This window comes from Euprymna scolopes, chromosome 19 (genome assembly GCF_053919585.1).
Source record: "Euprymna scolopes isolate OS-2025 chromosome 19, ASM5391958v1, whole genome shotgun sequence".
Lineage (NCBI taxonomy): Eukaryota > Metazoa > Mollusca > Cephalopoda > Sepiida > Sepiolidae > Euprymna > Euprymna scolopes.
Genome location: NC_136500.1, coordinates 23,359,978 through 23,383,879, shown reverse-complemented (window position 1 = coordinate 23,383,879; position 23,902 = coordinate 23,359,978). Strand labels below are relative to the sequence as shown.

The 23,902-nt window shown below is 34.3% G+C and overlaps 1 protein-coding gene across 8 annotated transcripts in view; it reads right to left on the bottom strand.

Annotated features, from left to right (window-relative positions):
• The window catches only part of LOC145303489 (uncharacterized), a 731,279-nt gene that overhangs the window by 250,080 nt on the left and 457,297 nt on the right, over positions 1-23,902 (bottom strand). For all 8 annotated transcript variants that reach the window (XM_080144908.1, XM_080144909.1, XM_080144911.1 and 5 more), the window contains 4 exons: positions 22,064-22,174; positions 16,710-16,820; positions 8,463-8,573; positions 500-610 (listed from right to left, as the gene is read on the bottom strand). In XM_080144908.1, coding sequence (XP_080001034.1) covers positions 500-610; positions 8,463-8,573; positions 16,710-16,820; positions 22,064-22,174 — 444 coding nt within the window. The remainder of the gene's footprint in view (positions 1-499; positions 611-8,462; positions 8,574-16,709; positions 16,821-22,063; positions 22,175-23,902) is intronic.

The following is a 23,902-nucleotide window of genomic DNA, read 5'->3' as shown; positions in this document are numbered from 1 at the left end:
AAACTCAAGTAACAGTACTTTGCTGAATACTCCTTCAGCCCAAGTGGATTTCTGATCTCAAATCCAATCCAATTCAGTAAAGATCACAACAAAGATAAAATGTAACATAATTAAGTGGCCAATTAAGGAGAAGAAGATTAATATTCTTCACTAAGTCAACGTTTGCGAGGTAGACGAAAATCTCCATTGAACACTCGGATATCTACGTATCTCATATAGAAATGAAGTGTTACCCCCAGAAAGGGACCTATTGATTTTTAACGAGTTAATGAAATAAAATGAAAACGCAAGTGCAGGAAGAAGTAAACTATATGTGATGCATGGTAACGTGACACGTTTGTGAAGTATTGGGTAACGATTCGGCTTAGGGTTTGTGTTAGGGTCAGGGGGTAGGGATTAGGGTTAATTTTAGAATTAGGGTTAGGGTTAGAGTTAAGTTTAAGATGAGAGTTAGGATCAGTCAATTGACAAAATGTGTTTGAAAAAGGATTCTACTTACGTATTTCACAATCCTTTCCGGTGAAATATTTCTTACATGTGCATACGTAACTCTTATCAACATTCGTACAAATGGCACCATTCTGACATGGCTTCAATCCACATGGATTTGCTGTAAAATTAAATTCAAATGAAATCAAGTTGAATTTATTTGGCAAAAAATAACATAGTGCAACAAGCCATGCAAAGAAATTGACTTCCAAAATAACTTATCTCTGGTCAAGCCTTTATTTATCCTTCATTCTGTCAAGTCCATCCTTTTTACTTCCTCCCATGTTTTCCTTGACCTTCTCCTGTGAACTCATCTTACTACCTTAACTGTCCGACATCTACTAACCCAAGTACTCACATCCATTCATTTATCATCATATTCGGCTTCGTGTCTGTTTTATATGCAGGCATGTGTTGGACGGATTTTGGAAATTAACTTCCAAACTAATCTATCTCTGGACAGGTCTTCATTTATTTTCCTCTCAACTTCATCCATATATTTTTCTTCATATGTTTCCATTGTTTGCTTCTACCAACTGACACTGCTACCTCAATTGTCCTATATTTATTTACCCATGCATTCGCATCTATTTTGTAAAGGTGACTAAACCAAGGCTATTTAGAGTTCTGCACACATCCCATTATACTATTTAGATTTAATCTTCCTCTGAAGTCATCAGATCTAAGCAGGTCTTTTATATTCAAATTAAACATACATCATATAATTTTTATATCAATTCTCTTCATACAACACTTATCTTCAACCTTAACTAACCAGGCTTAACTTCCATACATCATCTCACTGTGCACGATGGTAATGCTATGTTGGATAATAAGGGAAAGCAGGAGGAGACTCAATAATCCTGTCTCTTTAAAAAAAGAAGGAAATGAGGAACAGGGCAATTATAAGTAAGGCAATGTCACACATTTAATCCTAAAACTCAATTGTAAAGAACCCCTTCTGGAGGTTGAAGGTTCAATCTTTAATGTGGGGGGTACTCAAAATACAATTGCAAATCACTCAGCACTTCTACCCTGATATGGCTGATTATACAAGAGCACGCTAACCTCCGTAGATTAAATAAAGGGCTTCATTCAAAATTCCGTGCAGATTTCTGAGTTTGACAGAAAAATTCCAGAATTCGACAAGATACACCTAAAGAAAGTCGGAGGTTACATCAGCCAAAACGTAGTGAAAATAAAACTAAAACATTAGTCCAAACAATACAAATGTTGTTATTATTTTATTAATCTATTTCATTAAGGTTATTCAACCTGTTATATGATGTAGATTTAGTAAGTGGCGATGGTGAAGTGTATAACAATGCTGAATGACAATTTGGCTCTGCCAAACTATAACCCAGTTCTTTCCATTAATACTACAACAACCCTGATATCTAACTCTGACCCGTGGGAAGGTATTGTAAACAGGATTACCACTTTAAATTAAGGATGTTGGCAACCTTTACGTGGTCCCTTCTGTAAGTATTTGATTCTGGAAAGAATCTGGAAAAACCAATACCAACAGGGCAGGAGCTGCCAGAAAGGACTTATCCTGGCTTGATAGAGTTCAAAATAGACTTCATAGCCTCGTAGGGGATGTCCTTTCCTCTTCCCTGCAACCTCTTTCTCACAGAAGAGATGTTGCGAGTTTGACTCTGCTTTATGGTTATTTTCATGGCAAGTGCTCGGCTGAGCTCCAATCTATGGACCTCCTCCTCGCCAAACTTTCACAAGAAACACCCGTCTAGCAGAAAACACTATCACTAACTTCCCCCACTCTTTATCTGTGTCTAAACCTAAACGTAGATTCCATGAGCAAAGCTTCTTTCTAAGAACTGCACGCCTATGAAATTGTCTTCCGTTTTCCTGCTTTCCAGCTGACTACAATATGGTTGTCTTCAAGTCTAACGTAAACAAGTTTTTGATGAGCCGTTCTATATAAGTTAACAAATTTACCGACTTTCCATTACTAACGATTACTATATTGTCCAATTTCTACTGTACACTCTGTAACCTTTATCCTCGAGTGCCCTCTTGGCCTTGATAAGTGGTGGTGAAGCCTATGTAACAAAAAATAACAACAGAATCAAGTCAAAAAAATGCATACTAGTGTTGGGATGGTTAATCTAGATCAGAATCGGGAATCGAAAAATTCGAAACTTGTGGGCTATCAAAATCGGAAAAATGGGTGTCTATTTTCTGATGCCAAAAACAATTCTTTTTATTGTTTATGTTTTTGTTTTTATTTAAACCTAATTTTCCACAGCTTGTTGTCAATGATGAAATGATAAATATTTATTGATTTTTTAACTACCGGTAATACTAAAATCTATAGATTACCCCCCAACAAGTGTATTTTTACGCTTGCAAAAATATATGCACATATTACATGGGCTTTGCAGTAATCTGTTCCCCCTTCCAAATAAAAGAACAACTATATATTTAGAGATTTCAAATAATTGAAAGTAGTAATTGTATCTGAATTGGAAATGTAGAAGAGAATCCGTGATTGTTTTTTTTGGGGTTTTTTTTTTACAAGGTAGTCACCACTTATCAAGGCCCGGAAGCCACTCGGGGATAAGGGTTATTGAATGTATAGCAATCAATGGGATAGTATCGTAGTAATCGTTAGTATTGGAGATTTAATAAAGTGTCTAACTTAAATGGGCGATTCATCAGGAATTTGTTTATGTTGGACTTGAAGACATCCAGGTTGTAGTCAGATAGGAAACAAGCAAATGGAACAGAGTTCCACAAGCGTGTACTTCTAATAAAGAAGCTTTGTTCATTGAATCTACGTTTAGGTTTTGGCACAGATAAAGTGTGGGGAAAATTTTTGACAGTGGTTTCAACTAGATGGCTGTTTATCGTGAAAGATTGGTGGGGGGGGGGCAAAGATTATAGCTCAGACGAGCACTTGCCATGGAAGTAACGATAACAACAAAGACAGGCTCGGCATCAGGAAAAATATTGGAATCGTCTCATCCCTAAAATATACCATTCTGAGTCATACGAAATTACTTTTTATCTTAATTGAAATTTATCTTAATTGAAATTTATCTTAATTGAAATTTATCTTAATTGAAAACTAGTTGTCCGAATATTACTAGAAAATTGAATAGCTTTCCAAATGAAGAGTACAGCGGTATTGACAAAATTGTATTATTCAGAAATATTAGATTTATATTCTATAATTTGAAATGTTCTTTTGTTTTTGTTTTTTTACAAAGGAGTCACCACCTATCAATGCCCAAAGGCCACTCGAGGATAAGGGTTAATAAGGGAAAATGTCGTAATAATTGTTAGTGGAAATTTGGTAAATTGGATTACTTAAGGGGAACGGCTCATCAAGAACTTGTTTACATTGGACTTGAAGATGACCATATTATAGTCAGCTGGAAAGCAGGCAAAAGGAAGAGAGTTCCACAGGTGTGCAGTTTTAAAAAAGGAACTTTGTTCATGGAATCTATGTTTAGGTATAGGCACAGATAAAGAGTGGGGGAAATTATTTAATGTTTTCAACTAGACGAGTGTTTCTCGTAAAGTTTGGCAAGGGGGAACCATAGATTGGAGCTCAGATGAGCACTTACCATGAAAATAATGATAAACCAGACACAGGCTCGCAACGTCTCTTCTGTGAGATAGAGGTTGCAGGGAAGAGAAAAGGGGAAAAGGGATTCCCCCACTACGTTACGAAGTCTGTTTTGAACTCTGTCAAGGCAGTGTTTTGCCTATTCATACATCAAATGCAATCTTAAGAAGAAATTGAGGAATTATTTTTTCTTTTTCTTTGAACGACAAGTCGAAATTGTAACCATTTAAAAACACTTATGATATAATTATAATATAAAAAAGCAACTGAAACAAAAAGGAATTAATTAAAAAAAAAAGAAGACTTATTTTTAAGACTTATGGGAAAAAAAATGCTTATTAGGAGTTTTGAACAAATAATAAATATAATTGTGGCAAGGAAATCGTATATTGATTTAAAACTTGATTTTAAAAAGAACATTTTTCTGTACATTTATTCATCTCATAAAAAGGCACAATGCCACTAAGATGTGACATTATAGGCCAAATTTATAGGAGAATCCTCAGTGAGGGAGTTGTGTAGCAAGATATTTGTTCAGATAACGTTTAAATCTCTACACGTTACATAAAATGAAACTATAGGATGAAAATTTTGTAATTAATCCAAACTATTGAAAAAAAAATGTGTTAAAAGATATTAAAAGAAAGCAAGAAACTATGATGGTTGTTCTAAAAATAAAGCCTCCTATTTTTAAACTCAAAAAGTTAAAGAGCTACGAACATGGGAGTAGTACCATTAAAACGAGCGACCCTTTGTCCTCCAGAATTTATATTGCTAGATAGTTACCACCATTCTCAATGCACTTTTGCCAGTGATGAACGATGGCTGTGCATAGGCGTCTGGAACACATTTTGTCATATCAGGATCATTTTAAAGTAAAGCCTCCTACATTTTTAACTCAAAAAGTTGAAGAGCTACGAAGACAGAAGTGGTACCATTAAAATGAGTGACCTTTTGTGCACCATAGTTTATTTTTTTACATAGTCACAACGATTCTCGTTGCACTTTTGCCAGGAATTCAATGGTGCATCTCTGCTTCTGACACACGTCCATGACAAGGGTTGCTTTTTTAGAGTCTTACACTGTCAATAACTGCAACAGCGAGATGAAACTTTCAGATCATGAATGCATAAGTTCAATCATGGTAACAATGCAATTTGAGACATTCGAGGGGAATTAAAAATATATGAGGCATTACTTTGGGAACGTCATTTGTATATATTGGCTGTTGTCTTTGCTGCTGCTGCTGCTGCTGCTGTTACTGCCATACGCGCGTCTGTTACATCCTGTCGAGCGATGGGAAAGCAAAATAATACGTATCTTTGCTCACACATGCATACAGTCATAAGCATACACACTCTGACACTAACGCGCATATACACAATGCATTAATGCTTTCCCATTGTCGTCTGCCCAACACAAACAAATGAATAAACTTATTCATTTTAATACCCCTAACATTTCTTACTGAACTTTCTAGAATAAAAAGAAGTAAACATTGACTTTTATTCATAGCTTTTTTAATCAAATGTAATTTGTGTAATTGAGTGGATTGGGTGTTTTTCAGACCGGTGGGTAATCCACTTTCCTGAAATTATCAACTCAGACTTTTCCGATATCTCAGTTAATCCCCCTTATTCTGCAAGATCTCTTTAAATATGAACAAGCATTATATATTATTTCTATCTATATAAACTTGTGCTTTTAAACATATATAAAATATCTCTTTTGTGAATTGATGCTGTTGAGCTCGTATTATTTGGTTTGTGTTTAGCATCCGATATTTCTGTCGTTTTTTACATTTAATATTGCCTAAAGCCTGTTCCCTTTAAAACGCCTCCATTATTAATGTTTTCAAATAAAAAAAAAATACATCCTTCAAATTGAAACCCTAAAAAGGGACCCTCCAAAAATACTGTTCTTATTTAGAGTATGCATTTTCAGCCTCACTGAAGAATATAATATTGGTGTCATGCCATTTAGAAGCGAGAGATGGAATAACTTCACAACAAAATCTATACTGCGTCTGTGTGAGTAGAGAAACCAAACCAATTATTGTGGTGGGCATTAAAGTCACCAAATATATGTACTTGCGTGCTAGTGTCAAGAGAGAGTGCTGTATCTCTGCTGTCAGAGACTTGATTGATTAGGGTACAGCCCTGAGTCGAGGGAGATCGGTAAAGAAAATATAAATAGCAAACGCTATGTTGCAGGTTAAGTCTAAAGCACATGAAGGCTATTATCATTCTTACTGTTTTTGAGATGTTTAAAGCAAGTCCTTTACTTTCACTTCCTTCCACTATAACAAATAAAAATTTGTAGTCGTTTTGAACTTAGTTCATTATAATAGTGAAAGGTGGAATCACTCCACAATAAAATCTATAAAAATGTTTTATTTTCAACTATTATACAACCCATACAGAAATAACCTTTCTTTGAATGAATTGCTATATGAGTTTTTACCGAATTTTGTAATAAAACGTCAATATATGTAATCACATATAATTACCTTTTTGTAAGTATTGGAAACCTTAAAATGCTTTAATGCCCATATATGTATATATTGCATTAAAATTCCTTAATGCCCATATATGGATATAATAATAAATGCCCATATATGGATATAATGATAAATGTCCATATATAGATATAATTAAAAAGGGGCAAAACAGATTTTGTTATTTGAATTATTCGGCCATTTTGAAATATCAGAAATCTTTAAGATCTGATGATTCTAAATGACACGATGCCATTATCATATTTTTAAAGAATGAAAACCAACTTTGATCAATAAAAACGTTTGAATCATCTTTTTTATAAGAGAAAACAATCTGAGAAATGATGTTAAAAAGCATGAATAAAATTCTTACAAATTTAGAAATACAAAAATAAATCTACATTTCTCATCTTCTCTGGTAAAAATGATAAAAATAAAAATAAATTATACACGGAATGGTTAATACATAGAATGAGTGGATAAAGATGTAAACAAGCTGCTTAAAATATTCACACAGACACGTTTAGAGCAACGATATTTCAGTCAGACCTTATTTGTGGTAGAAAGCTCCATGCCTAAGGCATGACTTAAAGACCATAATGTCAATTCTCCAAACATGTGAAGACACTTGATGCAAGGAGCTAACAAAAACGAAAGATTATTACTGCAAAAACAGGAGATGCTTATTGACCTTAGTCTTAAAAGGCTAAAGCTATAGTTAGGAGGAAAACAGTCAGCAGGAATAGATTAGCAAAAATTTACAGTTTTTATTATTAAAAAGATATATGGAATAGTTTCTATATAATGAGTCGATAAACCTAGTAACAGTGTAAATAAAACATTGACGCTAACACATATTCAAAGCATCAATATTATACTTGTAAAGCCAGACCTTATTTGTGGCACTTGATAATTAAATACACTCAAGACTATAATATTAGTTCTATACCATTTAGAACTCTCAGACATTAAAAAAAAACAAGTGAAGCATGCATGGTCCCCTGTGATTGTACAATGAACGAGGCATAAAAAATATAACTAAGTTCAGCATTTGCACACACACACACACATTTAGTCCCAAAAGTCCTCAGGGAATGTCAAATCCTGGTGAAAATGAAAAACGGTTCAGTTTTAGGCCTTAACATGTAAATTTGAGTTCTGTACCATGCAATAAAAAAATAAAAGAAATGACTACATCGATCATTTGTCATTTACCCCCCCAAAAGTCCCCAAGGCCTTAACATATCTAAATTTGAGTTCAGCACCATGCAAAACTGCTAAACAGACATACACAGAAAATTTTGGACAAATATGGTAAAATAGTACCAAAAATGGAGTGTTTTTTATTAGTCCTAAAGGAGCCCATGGGGCACACCCCAAAGTTATCGCTAAGTATAGACAAACAAAATTATATAGAAATCAGTTAGTTACAACTTTTCAAAATGTTTTATAAAAATCCAGGCCATCAATTTTTTTTAATAAGCACAAAAGTGCCAATTTTAACCATTTTAACAAGAAAGGCACCCATAGGGGCGCAACCGGAGTTTTCTCGGAGAATCTATTCTGTTACTTTTTTACTCATATCATGTTTAATGTTTGTGCAAATGTTTTTAAAATTCCAAGGCATTGTTATTGAGAAAAGTGCGGACAGACAGACAGACGAACAAACAAAGGTGAATTTATAGTCGTGGGACCAAAAAAGCTGATCAGTAAAATGCTTTTAGCATCGTATTCATAGTTGGAGGATGCAATTAAATCTTGATATAACAAAGACAGTTGGACATGCATAACATAGATTTAGTGGACAAACCAAGAGGATTTTGTTTAAATGACTTACATAGATTCAAAAGAAAATATAATAGTTACGACATCCATACTCACGTTCAATGCAGGTTCTTCCCATGAATTCGTCTGTACATTTGCAATGGAAAGTGTCTGCTACATTCGAACACGTAGCTCCATTCTTGCAGGGTTCAAGTCCGCATGGATTTGCTGCAAGAGAGAATTAATTTCTCTAAACCATTTCGTCTGAATATCTTATTTCGGCGTTATTTCCTATGGGCAGATAAGGCTTTCTAGTGGCTGGATGATTTGGACTATAGCTTTCATCTTGGATTTTATTATCACAACGTTTCGCTTGATGTAACCTCCAAACTTCTTCAAGTACATCTTGTTTAACTCCGGAATCCGTGCGGAATTTCGAATGAAACCCTTTATTTAATTCATAGGGGGGAGGTAGATTGTTCTCGTTCTATTAGCTATGGTCGGATAGAAGTCTTAACAAAGTTTACATTATATTCTTAGTATCGCCTGTACTGAGGATTGAACCTTAAACTTTCAAAAGACTATCATTTAAAATTCATTATTACTTAGCACTTTATCCGTTGCGTCACAGGTGCATATAGACACGAATATAACATCCAAGATGAGAAGAATAGAAAAAAACAATCCAAATAATCAATCCTCATCAAATTCTGAAACATAATAGATAAAGCTTATTGTAAACGTTTGTGTGTATACTAATTATTAAACAAAAGTTGTTATTTTACGGCTAACTGTTTGTAATTGGCAGGTTCATATCTTTCATGACATTATTAGTGTGTAAATATTAACCAGGAAACTAGTAGCGTTTTAATTCCATAAATCCGATTCCGTACGTTGTGAATGTCTCTATTAGACCAGCTAAGCACAGACTTCTTTTGAAGGGATATATTTTTTATGGAAATCGCTCCAGAAAAGGCATGAAGCCACTTGATATAAGGAGCTAGCAAGAAAAAAAAAACATGAATATCTCAAAGACAGGAGATGCTTATTGGACTTTGTCTTGAAAAAATCAAGACTATAGGTAGGAAGAAAAACAATCAGCAAGAAAAGAGTTCTATAAGCTTGCAGTTCTTGGAAAGAAGCTGCTGGAATAAAGAGATGTATTGCAATGAGGTATCAAAACAGCAGATTGGTGGAGACTACTTGACCAAGTCAAAGAAGATGGAATAAATGAAAGCAGAGAATAGATCAGACAATTCTGATAAACACATGCCATTATAGTATTTTTAAAAATAAAATAAAAACTGAGACTAGCAATATCACGTCTGTGTGAGAAAGGTTGCGCTAATCAAAGTACAAATACGTTTCTGCACGTTATTAAGAACCATCAAATTGGATAGAGATCCATCAGCCCAAATATGACAACAGTACTCCATACGTGGTCTGATAGTAGAATTGCAAACATATGAAATAGACTTACGTGCAAGAAAGCGTTTAAGAGCAATAGAGAAAACCGATTTTATAAGAAGTAGAAAGAGCAATGAATCTAATACATGAATTCCAAGAAAGATCTAATGAGAACAAACGACCAAGAAGTTTTAGAGTCAATTTCTTATCAAGAACAGGGAGAAAAGGATATGCCTTCAATTGAAAGACAATAGCTGAGTCTTAACAGGATGAAAACGAAGCAAGCCGTTTCTTACCCTGATCCATAACTAAACCCTGGCCAACTTCTAGTTACGTTACATATTTCAGCTGATCCGAGAGAGGTAATATCTCGCTTGTAAACAGACCAACAGTCCCAAATACTCTAAATTCATTAGAAAATGCTGCTCGTTCTGCAATCAATTAAACATTTTTTTTTAATATATATATCTTCTGCTATTATATAAAAGGTACTTTATGTGCGTGTTTATGTGTGTGTTTGTGTGTGTTGTTGTGTGCGTGTTTGTGTGCCTGTGAGTTCATTCCTTATGGACTAAATGGTTAGGCCGATTTTTTTTTAAATTTCATACAACTGTACTTCATGTGCTCAGCAGTGTTCTTAGATAGATTTTGTATCTGAATGTCTTCGATAAGTATTGATAGTTAACACCTTATACAGCCTAACATCACAAGTGCATTTGAGAAGTTTTATTAAAAAAAAAAAAAACAAGGAGAAAGACCAGGCATATAAAATCAACAGTATGTTCTTTGATATGACAGGAGTGCGTTCAAAATGAATGTTTCTGTTTAGAGCACAACTGAACCATGACATTTGATTTTTGCATTTAAACTTTTAATTCAAGCTATTTAAGCTTTTAATTCATTATATGTAAAATAATTTCATAAAATCAACAGGTTCTCTACAGTGCAATGTAAACTACAATGTATTGTGGACTGAGGCATGTAGCATATTGGCTTGTTGGGTCATGGGTCGTCTATGTATGTAAACAGTGGCTTTCGCTTTCTGTCTCTGTCTTTGTCTCTCTGTCTGTCTGTCTGTCTGTCTGTCTGTCTCTCTCTCTCTCTCTCTCTCTCTCTCTCTTTCTCTCTCTCTCTGTTATATATGTGTGTGTGTTTGCGTGTATTTAAACAGCATTTTTTCTCTTAAGCAAATCCCGAACAATGAATCTAGAATGAATAGAAAGTACCACGGCTACCGAGAGAGAAGGAGGCCAGTGAACATGACAGCGTGACGTCAATGCTAAATCGACTTGTAGGTAAAGGGTACCTAAAGTTTTCTGTGTTCAACCACGTAGTTACACTGATGGGCATAAAAATATGGCTGTGGTACCGAACGTCCATGCATTTTCTTCTAAAGAGAAAGAACAATTCTCCATTTGGATAATAATTATTTTAATTACACATTTGAATAATTTTAATCTAACAAAATATAATACGTGAACTCGTTTTTGAACTTTTATTTCTATTGAAGAAAGTCGAATATTTCATTTTATTTATTTATTTTACTGCAAAACAAACAATTTTTATATAAGAATATTTTGCAGCCCGTTCTTTTAATAATAAAACTTTTCATTAAGTATTGCAAATATTTTAAAGTTAGAAGCATTTTTCACAAAAGAAGTTTGTTTGTTTTTTTTACGATCGATGAATTCAATATTTTAGCTACGGGCGTAATTTATTTTTTTGAAATATATTTAAAACTTCAAGTTTTTGTTTTTTATAAAATTTTACCTGAAAATAATTTGCATGACTGAAACGGAAAATGAAATAGGAATTTTTTTATTCTCTCCCGAGATATACGAACAACACAAATGAATTAACAATTCATTAACTAATTAGTTTTAATTAGTTTTGAGATGAACTAAAAATAAAGATTACATTAAATTTTAGTAAGCATATTTTCTTGTTTTATCTTATATATAGATGTTGTTTGCACCGTGCTGAAATATTATTTAGAAAGTTATATTTAACGAGGGGGGGGGCTTTCTAACTATTCTGCACTTTCACCTAACAATTTAATGAAAAAAAGAAGGGGGGTTGTTTTACTATACACATAAATTCGAAAAAGTTGTCAAAAAACAAATATGTAACAAATAATGTTATCAAAGGCAAAATAAATTACTTTTCTTCCTAACTGGATAAGTTTTTAGTGTTTTTATTTAATGTAAAATGTTTATTCGGTTCGAAAATGATAGTGTGTATGGATAGATTTGAAAAAGACAAATAGTGGCGAGCTCGTTAAGTTTTGGAAAATAAGTTCAAACTAAAAAACTATACAAACTACTGTTAGAAACTAACTAAATTAATGTTATCGTGACATAGGCTGACATATATTGAGTTTGTTTCTAACATTATTTTGTAATAAAAACCCTTACATTTTATGGTACCTTTTTGGGGGGTTTGTTTTACTATACACAGATTCTAAAAACTATACAAAATAATAAACATGTTACATTAAATAAAAACACTAAAAACACACCCAGTTTGGTAGAAAAGTAACTTATCTTGCCTTTAATGACATTTATTTGTTATATATTTGTTTTTTGACAACTTTTCGAATCTATGTGTACAGTAATACAAACCCAAAATTTAATTTTACTTGGAAATACTATTTAAAATACACGTGCGTACACTGCACAAGCACCCTTATTATTATCATAATAATAATAAAAAAAAACTGGTGTAGATGATATCGACTGGCGCCACACCAACTAGTTGTGAAGGGTCAGGGAAGATGGAAAGACCGAGGTGGGAGAGTACTAAAAAATCTCCACTGGAAGTGTGCAGTTCAAATCTGGGACCTTGGGAAGGCATTTTGTCACTCAATCCCCAGGAAACACCAATGGCCGATGCCAATGAGAAATCAATGACAACAGCTGCTGCGATAACATGCAATCATCTGCACAAGCGATCACGAAGTGGAGAACACTGGAAATCTGGGGAGACTTGTTGTCACTCGGTCTCCAGGGAACACCACAGGTTACTGCCAGTGAGGGATCACTGATGATGGCCTGTAAGACAACTCCTAGTGAGTGAAATCTGGCCTTTGGGCCGAGAACAAAGTGTAGTATCTGTTCTTCAGATGCTGCACTTCAATTTATTGTTTTCTGTCAGTGGAGGAGAAGTCCATCACGACTGAGACAATTTTTAATTCTTGTTCCTTTTCTCCACATTAAAAAACGACCCTGGTGTCTAACTGTGTCCTGTGGGGAGGCATTGTAAATAGAAACTCCTAATGAGTGAAATAATAATAATAATAATAATAATAATAATAATAATAATAATGTCCTTTCCCAAATTCACCACGACTCTGATTTAATATTGTGGATGCTTACTATATTTTCTTAGTTTTTAACCAATGTCCACATTATGGTATGATTGTCTTTTAGTAGTTATGTGAATTTCATTTCCGTATTCATGTATTCTGCACTGATATGAAAATGAAGACTATAGCGGAGTATAGGATTCCTAACCATGTAACTGATGAAAATACGCTACACATTTCGAGGAAAAACGTGGGGAATGAACATATAACAACAGAAAACAAAAATTTCTGTATTTAAAGTAATAGTTATTTAAATATTTCAACATATAATCTTGTGGGGAAAATTCAGCTTCCCAATAAGGGTCACTCTGGATAGAAACAAACATAATCTCAGTCATGAAAGATTTCTCCTCCAGCGACCTAGGACAGATAAGGTGAAGTGTAGCATCAAAACAGATACTACACTGATCTTGTCCCGAAGGCCAAAAAATGTTTGTGTTTAATGTTTCTTTAATTGTTTATTCCCTAAATTCATAATTCAGTTTTATCAGTATTAGATTCTACATTGCTTTAAAATTATGTAATTTTACATAGATAATATTTGAATTTTATATTGAATGAAGTTCAGTTTCATTATTGATCGAATTGGGTTCATTTTATTTTTTTTTTTAATATGTTTTATATCTTTTTAAAAATGCCCTCATATAGTATCGACAGTGATAGTTTGACAAATCTTACCTACGTTGCTTGCAGGCATTTTTCAGTTAACAGGCCTTTTATATCTCGGTGGTCGTGAAAGTACTCGAAAGTTGGAAAAGATCAAAGAACAGAATCTATAGACCAAAAATCTCTATTTTATTTAATTAAACAGAACGGTCTTTATTAAACTTCTTTGTCATTTTTTTTTAATCTACAGACGTGAAACTTAATATATAGGGAAATCGAACTTTTTTTGGGTTTTAGCAGGTAAAATAGCTGCTAAGGGGTAAAAATTGAAAACTTAGAACTTGGCATTTGACTGAACGAGCATCTTCTACACATATGCAAATATACATTTATACGTTTAACTGCGTTAATTTAAAAAATTTTGATATACACGTGGACTTAACTCATATGGTAACAAATAATGTTGAAAAGCCATATGTTGTGGTTTCGATTCTAGCTGATAGCACCCGAGTTATATTTTTGTTTTAATTTTAGAAATCACTACTGTATATTCGGCACAATCTAATAATCGATTGAAAATTGACTCTGTAATAATAAATACGATATCTGTATGAATTAAAATATCATTAAGCTTATGACAAGCCAACGTCGGTCAGTCTGCAATTTACACCGACGCCAAACAGACAAACAACTAAGAATTGACGAAATGAAACGTTTAAAAAACCAGCAAGTTAAACTAACATCAACGTTTGCTAGGTTAAACATGACGTCATCGTCACAGTAGTCTTAGAAAAGGGGAAAATGAAGGAACGATTTTTGCTACCCCCTACCTGTACAAAACTGGTCTTTTTAGGGTGAAGGAATGAATGTTTTCGGCCAATTTTTCGATATTTATCGTCCAAGATGTCGGCTTCAAAATGATACCAATCTCGTGAAAATCCGTCGTTCTGTCGAAAGTTTTGCGAGACATACAAACACACATACATACATACATACATACATACATACATACATACATACATACACACACATTTCCGCTTATATATATATATATATAGATATATATACGAGGGACGGGCAATAAGTAATACGTCTGACCCACTTTCAGTTGTCTGATCCAGCTGAAATTTTGCATGTGCAATGATTTATATCTCTACGGGTTATGTGGCAAATTACACCTCTGAACTAATTGTGGTTTCTGTTTTACAGGTGTTTGAACTGAGTCAGGTGTGAAATGGAGCCTGTTGAATGTAGAGCAGTGATTCGGTTTTTGTATTTGAAAAGACGCACACCACAGGAGACTTTTGATGAAATGAAAGAAACTTATGGTGATAATGCCTTGTAAAACGCTGGCATCGAGAATTCAAACATGGCCGGAAGTCTGTGGAAACAGCTCTCAGACCTGGTCGCCCCCCTTCTGCCATTGATGAGGCATCTGTCCGTAAAGTTGAGGTTGCCATTTTGGAAGATCGGCGCATTACTATTTGCCAAATAGCCCAAGATGTCAAGATTAGTATAGGGTCTGTGGAATCTATCATTCATGACCATTTGCATATGCATAAGGTGTCTGCCAGATGGATTCCCAGGTTGCTCACACCATTCCAGAAGCGAGAGTGCTCGAGGATGAATTTGGAGATGTGTCAAGAAGATGAGTCAAAGTTTTTCAAAAGACTGATTGCACAGGATGAAACCTGGGTCCATCACTATGATCCAGAGACCAAAGCCCAGCCAATGCAGTGGAAGCACTTGGACTCACCACCTCCAAAGAAGGCAAGGGTGCAGCCCTCCGCTGGCAAGGTCATGCTCACAGTCTTCTGAGACCAGGACGGAATAGTGATGACAGATTTCCTGGCAAAGGGTACCATAATTACAGGAGCCTATTATGCTTCACTTTTGAGGAAATTAAGGGAAGAAATCAAAATCAAGAGGTGGGGCAAGATCCGGTCCACAACTAGCATGTCGCCAGATCAGAAACACGGGCGTGTGGTTATGAAATCATTCCCCATCCTTCCTACTCTCCTGACCTTGCACCCTCTGACTTTCACCTCTTCCCAGCCATGAAGTTGTTTTTGAAAGGAAAGCGTTTCCCAGATGATGCAGCTTGATTTCTGAAGTCATGTCGTGGTTGGAGGACCAACCTGGGATGTTCTACAAAAACGGTCTCCAGAGCTGCATCAAACGATAGGAGAAATGCATAACTCTTGGTGATTCCTATGTAGGGAAAGACTAATAATTGTGCCAAGTTTCGTTGCTCTACTGCTATGGGAAGCGGGTCAGGAGCATTACTTATTGCACCCCTCTCATATATATAAAGAGAGAGAGAGAGAGGGAGAGAGAGAGAGAGAGAGAGAGAGAGAGAGAGAATGGACTGTCCATACCTGGAGGGTCTAATATACCATTAAATGTTTGCAAATCTTGCTTATTTGCTTGTTTTAATGACCACTTAATGAAATGACGTCACAAAGAAACACATCACAATTATATCACCTATTAAAATAAGGGGGATTGGGTAACGAGTCATTCAGTGTCGTTCCTTCCCGTCCCTTTTTCACAGAAGAGACCTCGCTAGTCTCTCTCTCTCTCTCTCTCTCCTTCTCTCTCTCTCTCTCTCTCTCACTCTTTCTCTCTATTCTATTGTTATTTCCAATACAGGTGCTCGACCGAGTCGAATCTCTGGTTCCTCTTGAAAACATTAACAGCAAATCACAACGAAGAAAAATTTTCCTTTCTTCTTCAATGTGCCAAACGCCGGGCGAAATCTCCATGAATATAGCTTCTTAGCAATTGATTCTCGCCTGTGAGACAGATTGCCATGAGACTGCTTCCGTGCAGATTACAACCTGATCATCTTCAAAGCCAATATCAATAGATTCCTATCCTTATTGTAATGCTAAAATAACAAGAGGATAACGTCAAAACAGAGGACATAGAAAACCGTTGTCAGGACTTCAAAATGAATAAACAATTCTTGAATTTGAATTACGTACGTTCAACACAAGTTCGTCCCATGAATCCAACTTTGCAGATACATTTGAATTTCTCTCCATCATTGACACATTTAGCTCCATTCTTGCAGGGATCAAGTCCACAGGGGTTGGCTGAAAAAAAAAAATATATATATATAACTTGTTAGAATTAAAGTGTGGACATAGATGAACACACGCTACATTTCTGGATTTAGATACAAAAATTGAGGATCGAATTTTTGTTTATAAAATATTTAATAAAAGAAACTCCTTCCCTTTTCAAATAGTTCATATGGCGCTCAACGATAGTACCTGCCCTGTTTTTATGTTTTTTGTAACCATTATGTCAGAGTTTCTGAGAATAGCTCGCTTTATCTTAAAATTAATACATATTATACCTCCAGTTTCTAGCTTAGTAATAAGGATGATAAAACAAAGTGGTGATAAAACTAAAATATTTAAAAAGTTGAATAAAGCATTTGTTCGTTATCCTGATGTTTTTGAATCGTATAAAATTAACCAGAATATATTAATATATATATGTATATATTTATATATGTATATATATATATGTATATATGTATATATATACATATATATATATGTATATATATATATATGTTTATGTGTATATATATATATATATATATATATATATATTTTTTTTTTTTTTTCATAGGTAAATAAGAATGTAAATATAAAAAGTACTAATAATAGTACGAGGTGATAAGTAGTATAACTGATTAATGTGAATCTTATAAATACAACACTGGTAAATTAACGAAGCCGATAGCCATTAGTCGCGTGCTCTCGTGTAATGAATGAATGCGTGAATGTAGGATTGACATGAAATTCTTAAAGTTAACTAAAATGACCGAAAAATGGGCTGAAATGACTTAAATAAATAAAAAGTAAATGACTTAGAATGACTTTAATGAACTTAAGCATGAATTGAATGACCTTAAGAATGACTTGAATGCTTAAAAAAATAACTGGAATCCTTCAAAAAAACAACTTGAATGATCTGGAGAATGACTTGAATGGCTTTGAGACTGACTGGTTGTAAAGTGGGTGATCATTTTACATTAAATTAATACAGAAAAGTGATCCCCCACTTTATATCACAAAGTTACAAACATAAGTACAGCATGTAGTAAGAACAGATACTGCACTTTGAGATATTAAATCTTTTATTCAGGAAAAAATGAACATGAACAAAAAACTTAGGCACAAGGCCAACTCAAAAGGGGGGGGGAATGGGGGTCGTTGGTCATCCTTGTCACTCTAGATCTAAACAAAAGTTTCTCTTAGCTAGAATCTTCTTTCACCATAATACCACATTCGCCCTTTCGTACTTGGGGACGTCCTACTTAGCACCCAATTTTTAAAACATTTTTTATTAGCGTGCAAAAGTAAAAAAGACAACAATAAAGGTAATACAATAATCATTTGTGTCGAGGGCGGGAAAAAAAAAATCAAGTAGTGATTAGTAGGGCCCTCCCAACCACGTCTAGTTGATAGACAGCCCGTTCCATTTTGGTTTGTAAAGGAACCTGAGCTCCTGCGGGCTGGTCTCTAAGTGGGGATGCTCTGTAGATGGGACGAAATGGAGAAAAAAACAATGGGGGGGGGGGTAGTGATTGATTTCTTTCTCTCCAAGATGGGTGAAATTTAGAGAGAGGGGTGAAAAGAAAAAATTGCAATTAGGTGGGGGTGGGGATCTTGGAGGCTTCCTAATCGGGAGGGGGGGCGGTGGAGCACTCACTCAGCTAGCTAAGAGGCTAAGAATAAAATTACACTTGACGGAACTGCGCGTTCCACACCTAGGCAGGGAACACATATTCAAATTTGACTCCTTTTCATACAAACAGACTTGCTACATGTATCCATCTTCTGTCAAATGCTGCGCGATGCAGCCTTCTTCTATCACATCTGATCTTCACCCGAAGTTACACTTTGATCTTGGCCAAAAGGCCAAGAAAAGCTTAAAAAGCTAAGAACAGCATCTATTAACAACAAACCTTTGATCTTAACCAAAAAGGCCAAGCACAAAAGTGTTACTGACAGACCGACAGACCTATCGACGAACCGACGGAGTCACTTATAGAGTTGCTTGCACGCGACTAAAAAATATATCCATTTTGAATTAGGAGACAGGGACGAATCTCACTGATAAGGAAGACATATTTTTGTAACATGAATATAGGTTAGCCAAATTAACCATGAGCAGGTATCCAATATCTATATAGGTAGATCCAATATCTGGAACATTTTTTGTTCATGTGATTAAGGGAGATGATGTTTGATCAACACTGTTGGTAGCCATGATTTAATATACTGTTTTGTTTTGAAACCCGCGGAACAGTGTAAACAATTGATGATCCCTAAAACTAACATAAGGATATTGTGAATTCGATAGAGCAAGTTGATAGAGTGATTGCATATGATTAAATGACTTACTAAATAGTTTTCCAACGAATGATAAAAGATATAAAAATTGAATAAGTTTTTTTTTATATAGATTTAAAGGTTAAAAAACTTCTAAGACTATATATATAAAGTTAGCATGGTTGTTGTAAGCAATGTTTTAATTAAATAATTACACATATTTGGAATATATATATATATATATATATATATATATATATATATATATATGATCCTTATTTTGGGTTGAGCATATTGGGAAGTTATATACAAACTACCATTAGCGTATTAAACCCTGACCAAATATTCCAAATCACATAGTATTCGCAGCCCAAATAAGATTTCCTCACTATGGCTAACTTACATTAGCTTTTACGAGGAATGGTGCACCTTCTCCAAGTGATATTACCTAAAGTAAGAGCATGAAGCTGGATACTCCACCAGACTAGATAAATTCTTACCCTGGAATCCAGTGAGACCAAGAGACAAAAATAAAAGATATACTACAACATATGAAAATGGTTAATTTGGGGGAGGAAGTTTATGTTCTCAATTTCTTTACTAACTCAGTGTTTGAAAGACAAACAAATTTAACAAAACATTAGAATATCTAAGTATTTCATATAGAGTTCAAGTGTTAGTTCCGGATAGTAGACCCCTTGATTTCTGAGAAGTTCGACTGAAGTAAAATAAAACAAAAAATGGATACGTATAAATATATACATATACACACACATGCACACATACATACGCACACACACACACACACACACACACACACACATATATATATATAACCTCGTCTATGTATGCATGTGAGCAGAACAATGTCTACCAAACTACTCTCTTTATTTTTGATCTACAGATTTGAAACTTAATATAGAGGCGATTCAGGCCTGGGAAACAAATTCGATTTGGTTTTTTCCATGTAAAAATAGCTGCTAAGGGATCAAAATTTAAAAACTGGAACTCGGTACGCATAAGTCAACTAAAAATTCTCCTCTACATATGCACATGTATACATTGTCGTTAATTTTTTAAACTTAAACATAAATCTGCCCTTATGTGACATGGGAGTAAATACCGATGGGGAGCTAAACGTTTTGGTTTTGATTCTATCTACTGACACCTATGTATATTTTTTTTAATTTTGAAATCACTTCTATATATATATTGGGCACAATATAATAATCACTAGAGAACTATCTGTATAATAATAATAATAAATACAAAATCTATATAAATTAAAATATTATTTTTAAGCATATTTGACGACTGGGCAATGGCAAGCGGTCTTCTGGTATATATATATATATATATATTTATATATATATATATATATATATATTAACGGTAGCCGAATGGATAAGGTCCTTGCTAAGGAAGCCAGAGATGGCTTCTGTCGCCAGGTCCGAATCTATCGACTGGTGTTAATCGTGACACTCTTGCACTGATGATTCCTGAAAGAATGAAACACTAGTGTCTGTAAGTATTTAATAATTATTATAGTAAATAATTATGTCAGCCCCTTTAAGAAATTCGTTTTTTATTGTTGAACACTTTCAGTTCAATTAAAATCGGTCAATTTAGCTCTTATGCCAGATCATCATATAATGATTAGATCACTCTGACAGACGTTAAAAAACATTTAAAAAATAAATGTTTAAAATTCAAGAGCATTTCTCATAGTTAACACTAGCTGAATGGATTAAATCCATGGTAATGAAGCCAGATATGGTTTCTGTCGCCGCGTTCGAATCTATCGACTGATGTTAATCATGACACCCTGCACTGATAATTGCCGAAAAGATGAAACACAGACGGTCGGGTTTCAATCCTGGCTTGAAGTAGTTGCCTTTCTAGCCGCACTGATGAGCTGTGAATCAGCGAAACAGTACTGTATGTGGATGACTATAATGCTCCTTATCTTGAGTTGAGCATATTGAGAAGTGATACACGAATTACCAATAGCATATAAGCGATGCTCTTTGTGTAAACAAATCGAGCAGAGGTAGTTTGGACGGTGTCAAAACATCGTTAAACTCATGACTCACGCAGCAACCGCCAATAGTGTAGTGATTAGGAGCCTTGACTGTCATATAGACAGTCGGGTTTCAATCCTGGCTTGAGGTAGTTGCCTGTCTAGCCGCACTGATGAGCTGCGAAACAGTACTGTATGTGGATGACTATATATATATATATATATAATTTACAACCTGCTTGTTCCTTCATTAGTTAGTCCGTACGTGACGCTTTGAAAAATGACAAATACAATTTTTGATGGCCAAGCTGCTTCACCAAAGGCCAAATTTGTTAAATTTAACTTTAAAAACTCTAGGTAGACAATCCTGGACAAGAATATGAGAGCTATAAAGACGACAATGGTACCATTAGAATAAACGACATTTTGTGCATCATAATTTATTTTCTACATCGTCAATGCACTTTTACCAGGAATTCAATTACGAATCTATGCTTCTGACGCACTCTCATGACAGGAGTTGCTTTCTTAGAATTTAACACCCTCAATATCTGCAACAGTGATATCAAACTTTTAGGTCATGAATGCATGAGTTGAGTCATCATAACAATGCAGTTTGCAATCCTTTCTTATCAATTTGATCGGAATAAAAAAACAGGAAGCATTACTTTTGGAACAGTCATTATGTAATATACTGGAAATATATGTTCTTATTTAATATATATAAGATATAATATTTAATATATATAAGATATAATAATATAATATGTAATATATATATAAGATATAATAACATAATATGTCATATATATAAGATATAATAATATAATATATAATATATATAAGATATAATAATATAATATGTAATATATATAAGATATAATAATATAATATGTCAGATATATAAGATATATGTTCTTTATTAGATTCGATTTAAATGAATGATAGCAGCTCTTTAAATGCTTACGTTCGATACATGTTCGTCCCATGAAGCCTGCTGTGCAAACACATTTGAATGTATCTTTATCGTTGGAACATTTGGCTCCATTCTTGCAAGGTTTAAGTCCACATGGGTTGGCTAGAAAAGAAGTGAAAAAATATGTGTTTCATAATAGTTTTTATAGAAATAACTTTCTTATAAGAAATACGTTTATTGTCCAATGGATCATAAAAAAATCAAAATTTCGTCTTATTTAATTCACTTTGAAGATTTTGGATTTGCTCAAGTACTGAATCAAGTCTTTTTCATTGAAAGACGCAAATCTGTGACCATTCAATCCCAAATGAGTAACAATGATTAAAGAATTAGACAGTGTGAAAGTTTGCCACATCCACCCTATTCTGTCCAGACGTTGCTCCATCTGACTACAATCTATTCTGATTAATGCAACATTTTATATCTCATCTCTCATTAACTCTTTGTATCTCATCTCTCATTCACTCTGCTTTGCATCTACCAAAGCTGGGATTATTTGGTTACTCACTCATTTTCTATCCGTCTCTCTTTTTTTCAATTTCATTTTGTTCTAGCTGAGAATGGAGCATCCTACAGGATGCCAGACATTCATCCGCTATCACATACATTTCCACCGAGAGATCTGAGATCTTTTAAAGACTATAACCGTCTCTTTAAGAGCAATTGTTTAATCTCTCTTGCACATGGTCCACCGGATACATTTGGCAGATAACTTTTGAAACTCTTTTTCATGAGTCCGGTTGCTCCTATAATTACTGAAATGATGCAGATCTTCCTCGGATTCCAGTTTCTTTTCATACATTAGATCTTAGTATTTCGTTATCTTTTCCCTTTCAGCTCTGTTTAACTCATAATTATTAACTTATATTAAAGTTGCTTCTTCCTTCTTCTTGTCTCATATAACTATGTCCGATTAAATGGCACTGGTTTCTAGGTATGTAGATATGAAAATTGCATGTGCACGTGCATATCCAAGTAAAGGTAGAACAACTACAAAACAACTTCAAGACTCACGTACAAACTCAATCACATCGAACACATCTATACACACACTAGCCAAAAAAAATTAAACTAATGCATACTGACACAGTTCTCACATCTACATGTACACACAGCGCTACGCTGTCTAATACTCACAGTTTGTATTACTCACACACGCATATCCACACTAACAAATAAATATAAGCAGACACAGCCGAACACCTCTGTGTCTGCTTATTCACAGAACATTTCCCTACCAAAACCACGAGTTTTATAAACTTTCACAAATTAACATTTCTGACTAAAATTCACCTTTGTTTTATTGTAAACTGATAATTATATAATTTTTTTATTTAATCATTTTTTTTTAAATGTTCATGTACAAAACATTGTTTGTGTTAAATTAGCACTCGCTAGTGGATAATCCAAATATTCCTTGATGCTCTGTTTATTTCCGCTTTAATATGCTTCATTTTCTTGCTATTACGTAACATTTATAGACAATATATACTGACTGTAGGTTTGGTTCTTGGCAATCCCAAAATTGCTGCCGTCGTCCAAAATGGCCTTAGCAAGGCTGGAGACTATGCCACATACTGATACAGTGACGTTTGATAGACACCTCTACAGGTGAAACGGTGAAACATTCCAAGCTCTAGAACTCTTTATTGCATTATTTTTGTAATAAAACAGTTACACATATCAATTTCTGGAGGAAGAAAGAAGTGTGTCTCATCCAACTGAACTCGTGAATATGACGCATCAATGTTATTTTAATTTCACTTGTGTAACCGTATTTTGCTGGTTATTTAATTATTTATTTTATTTTATTTATTTGTTTTATTTTTT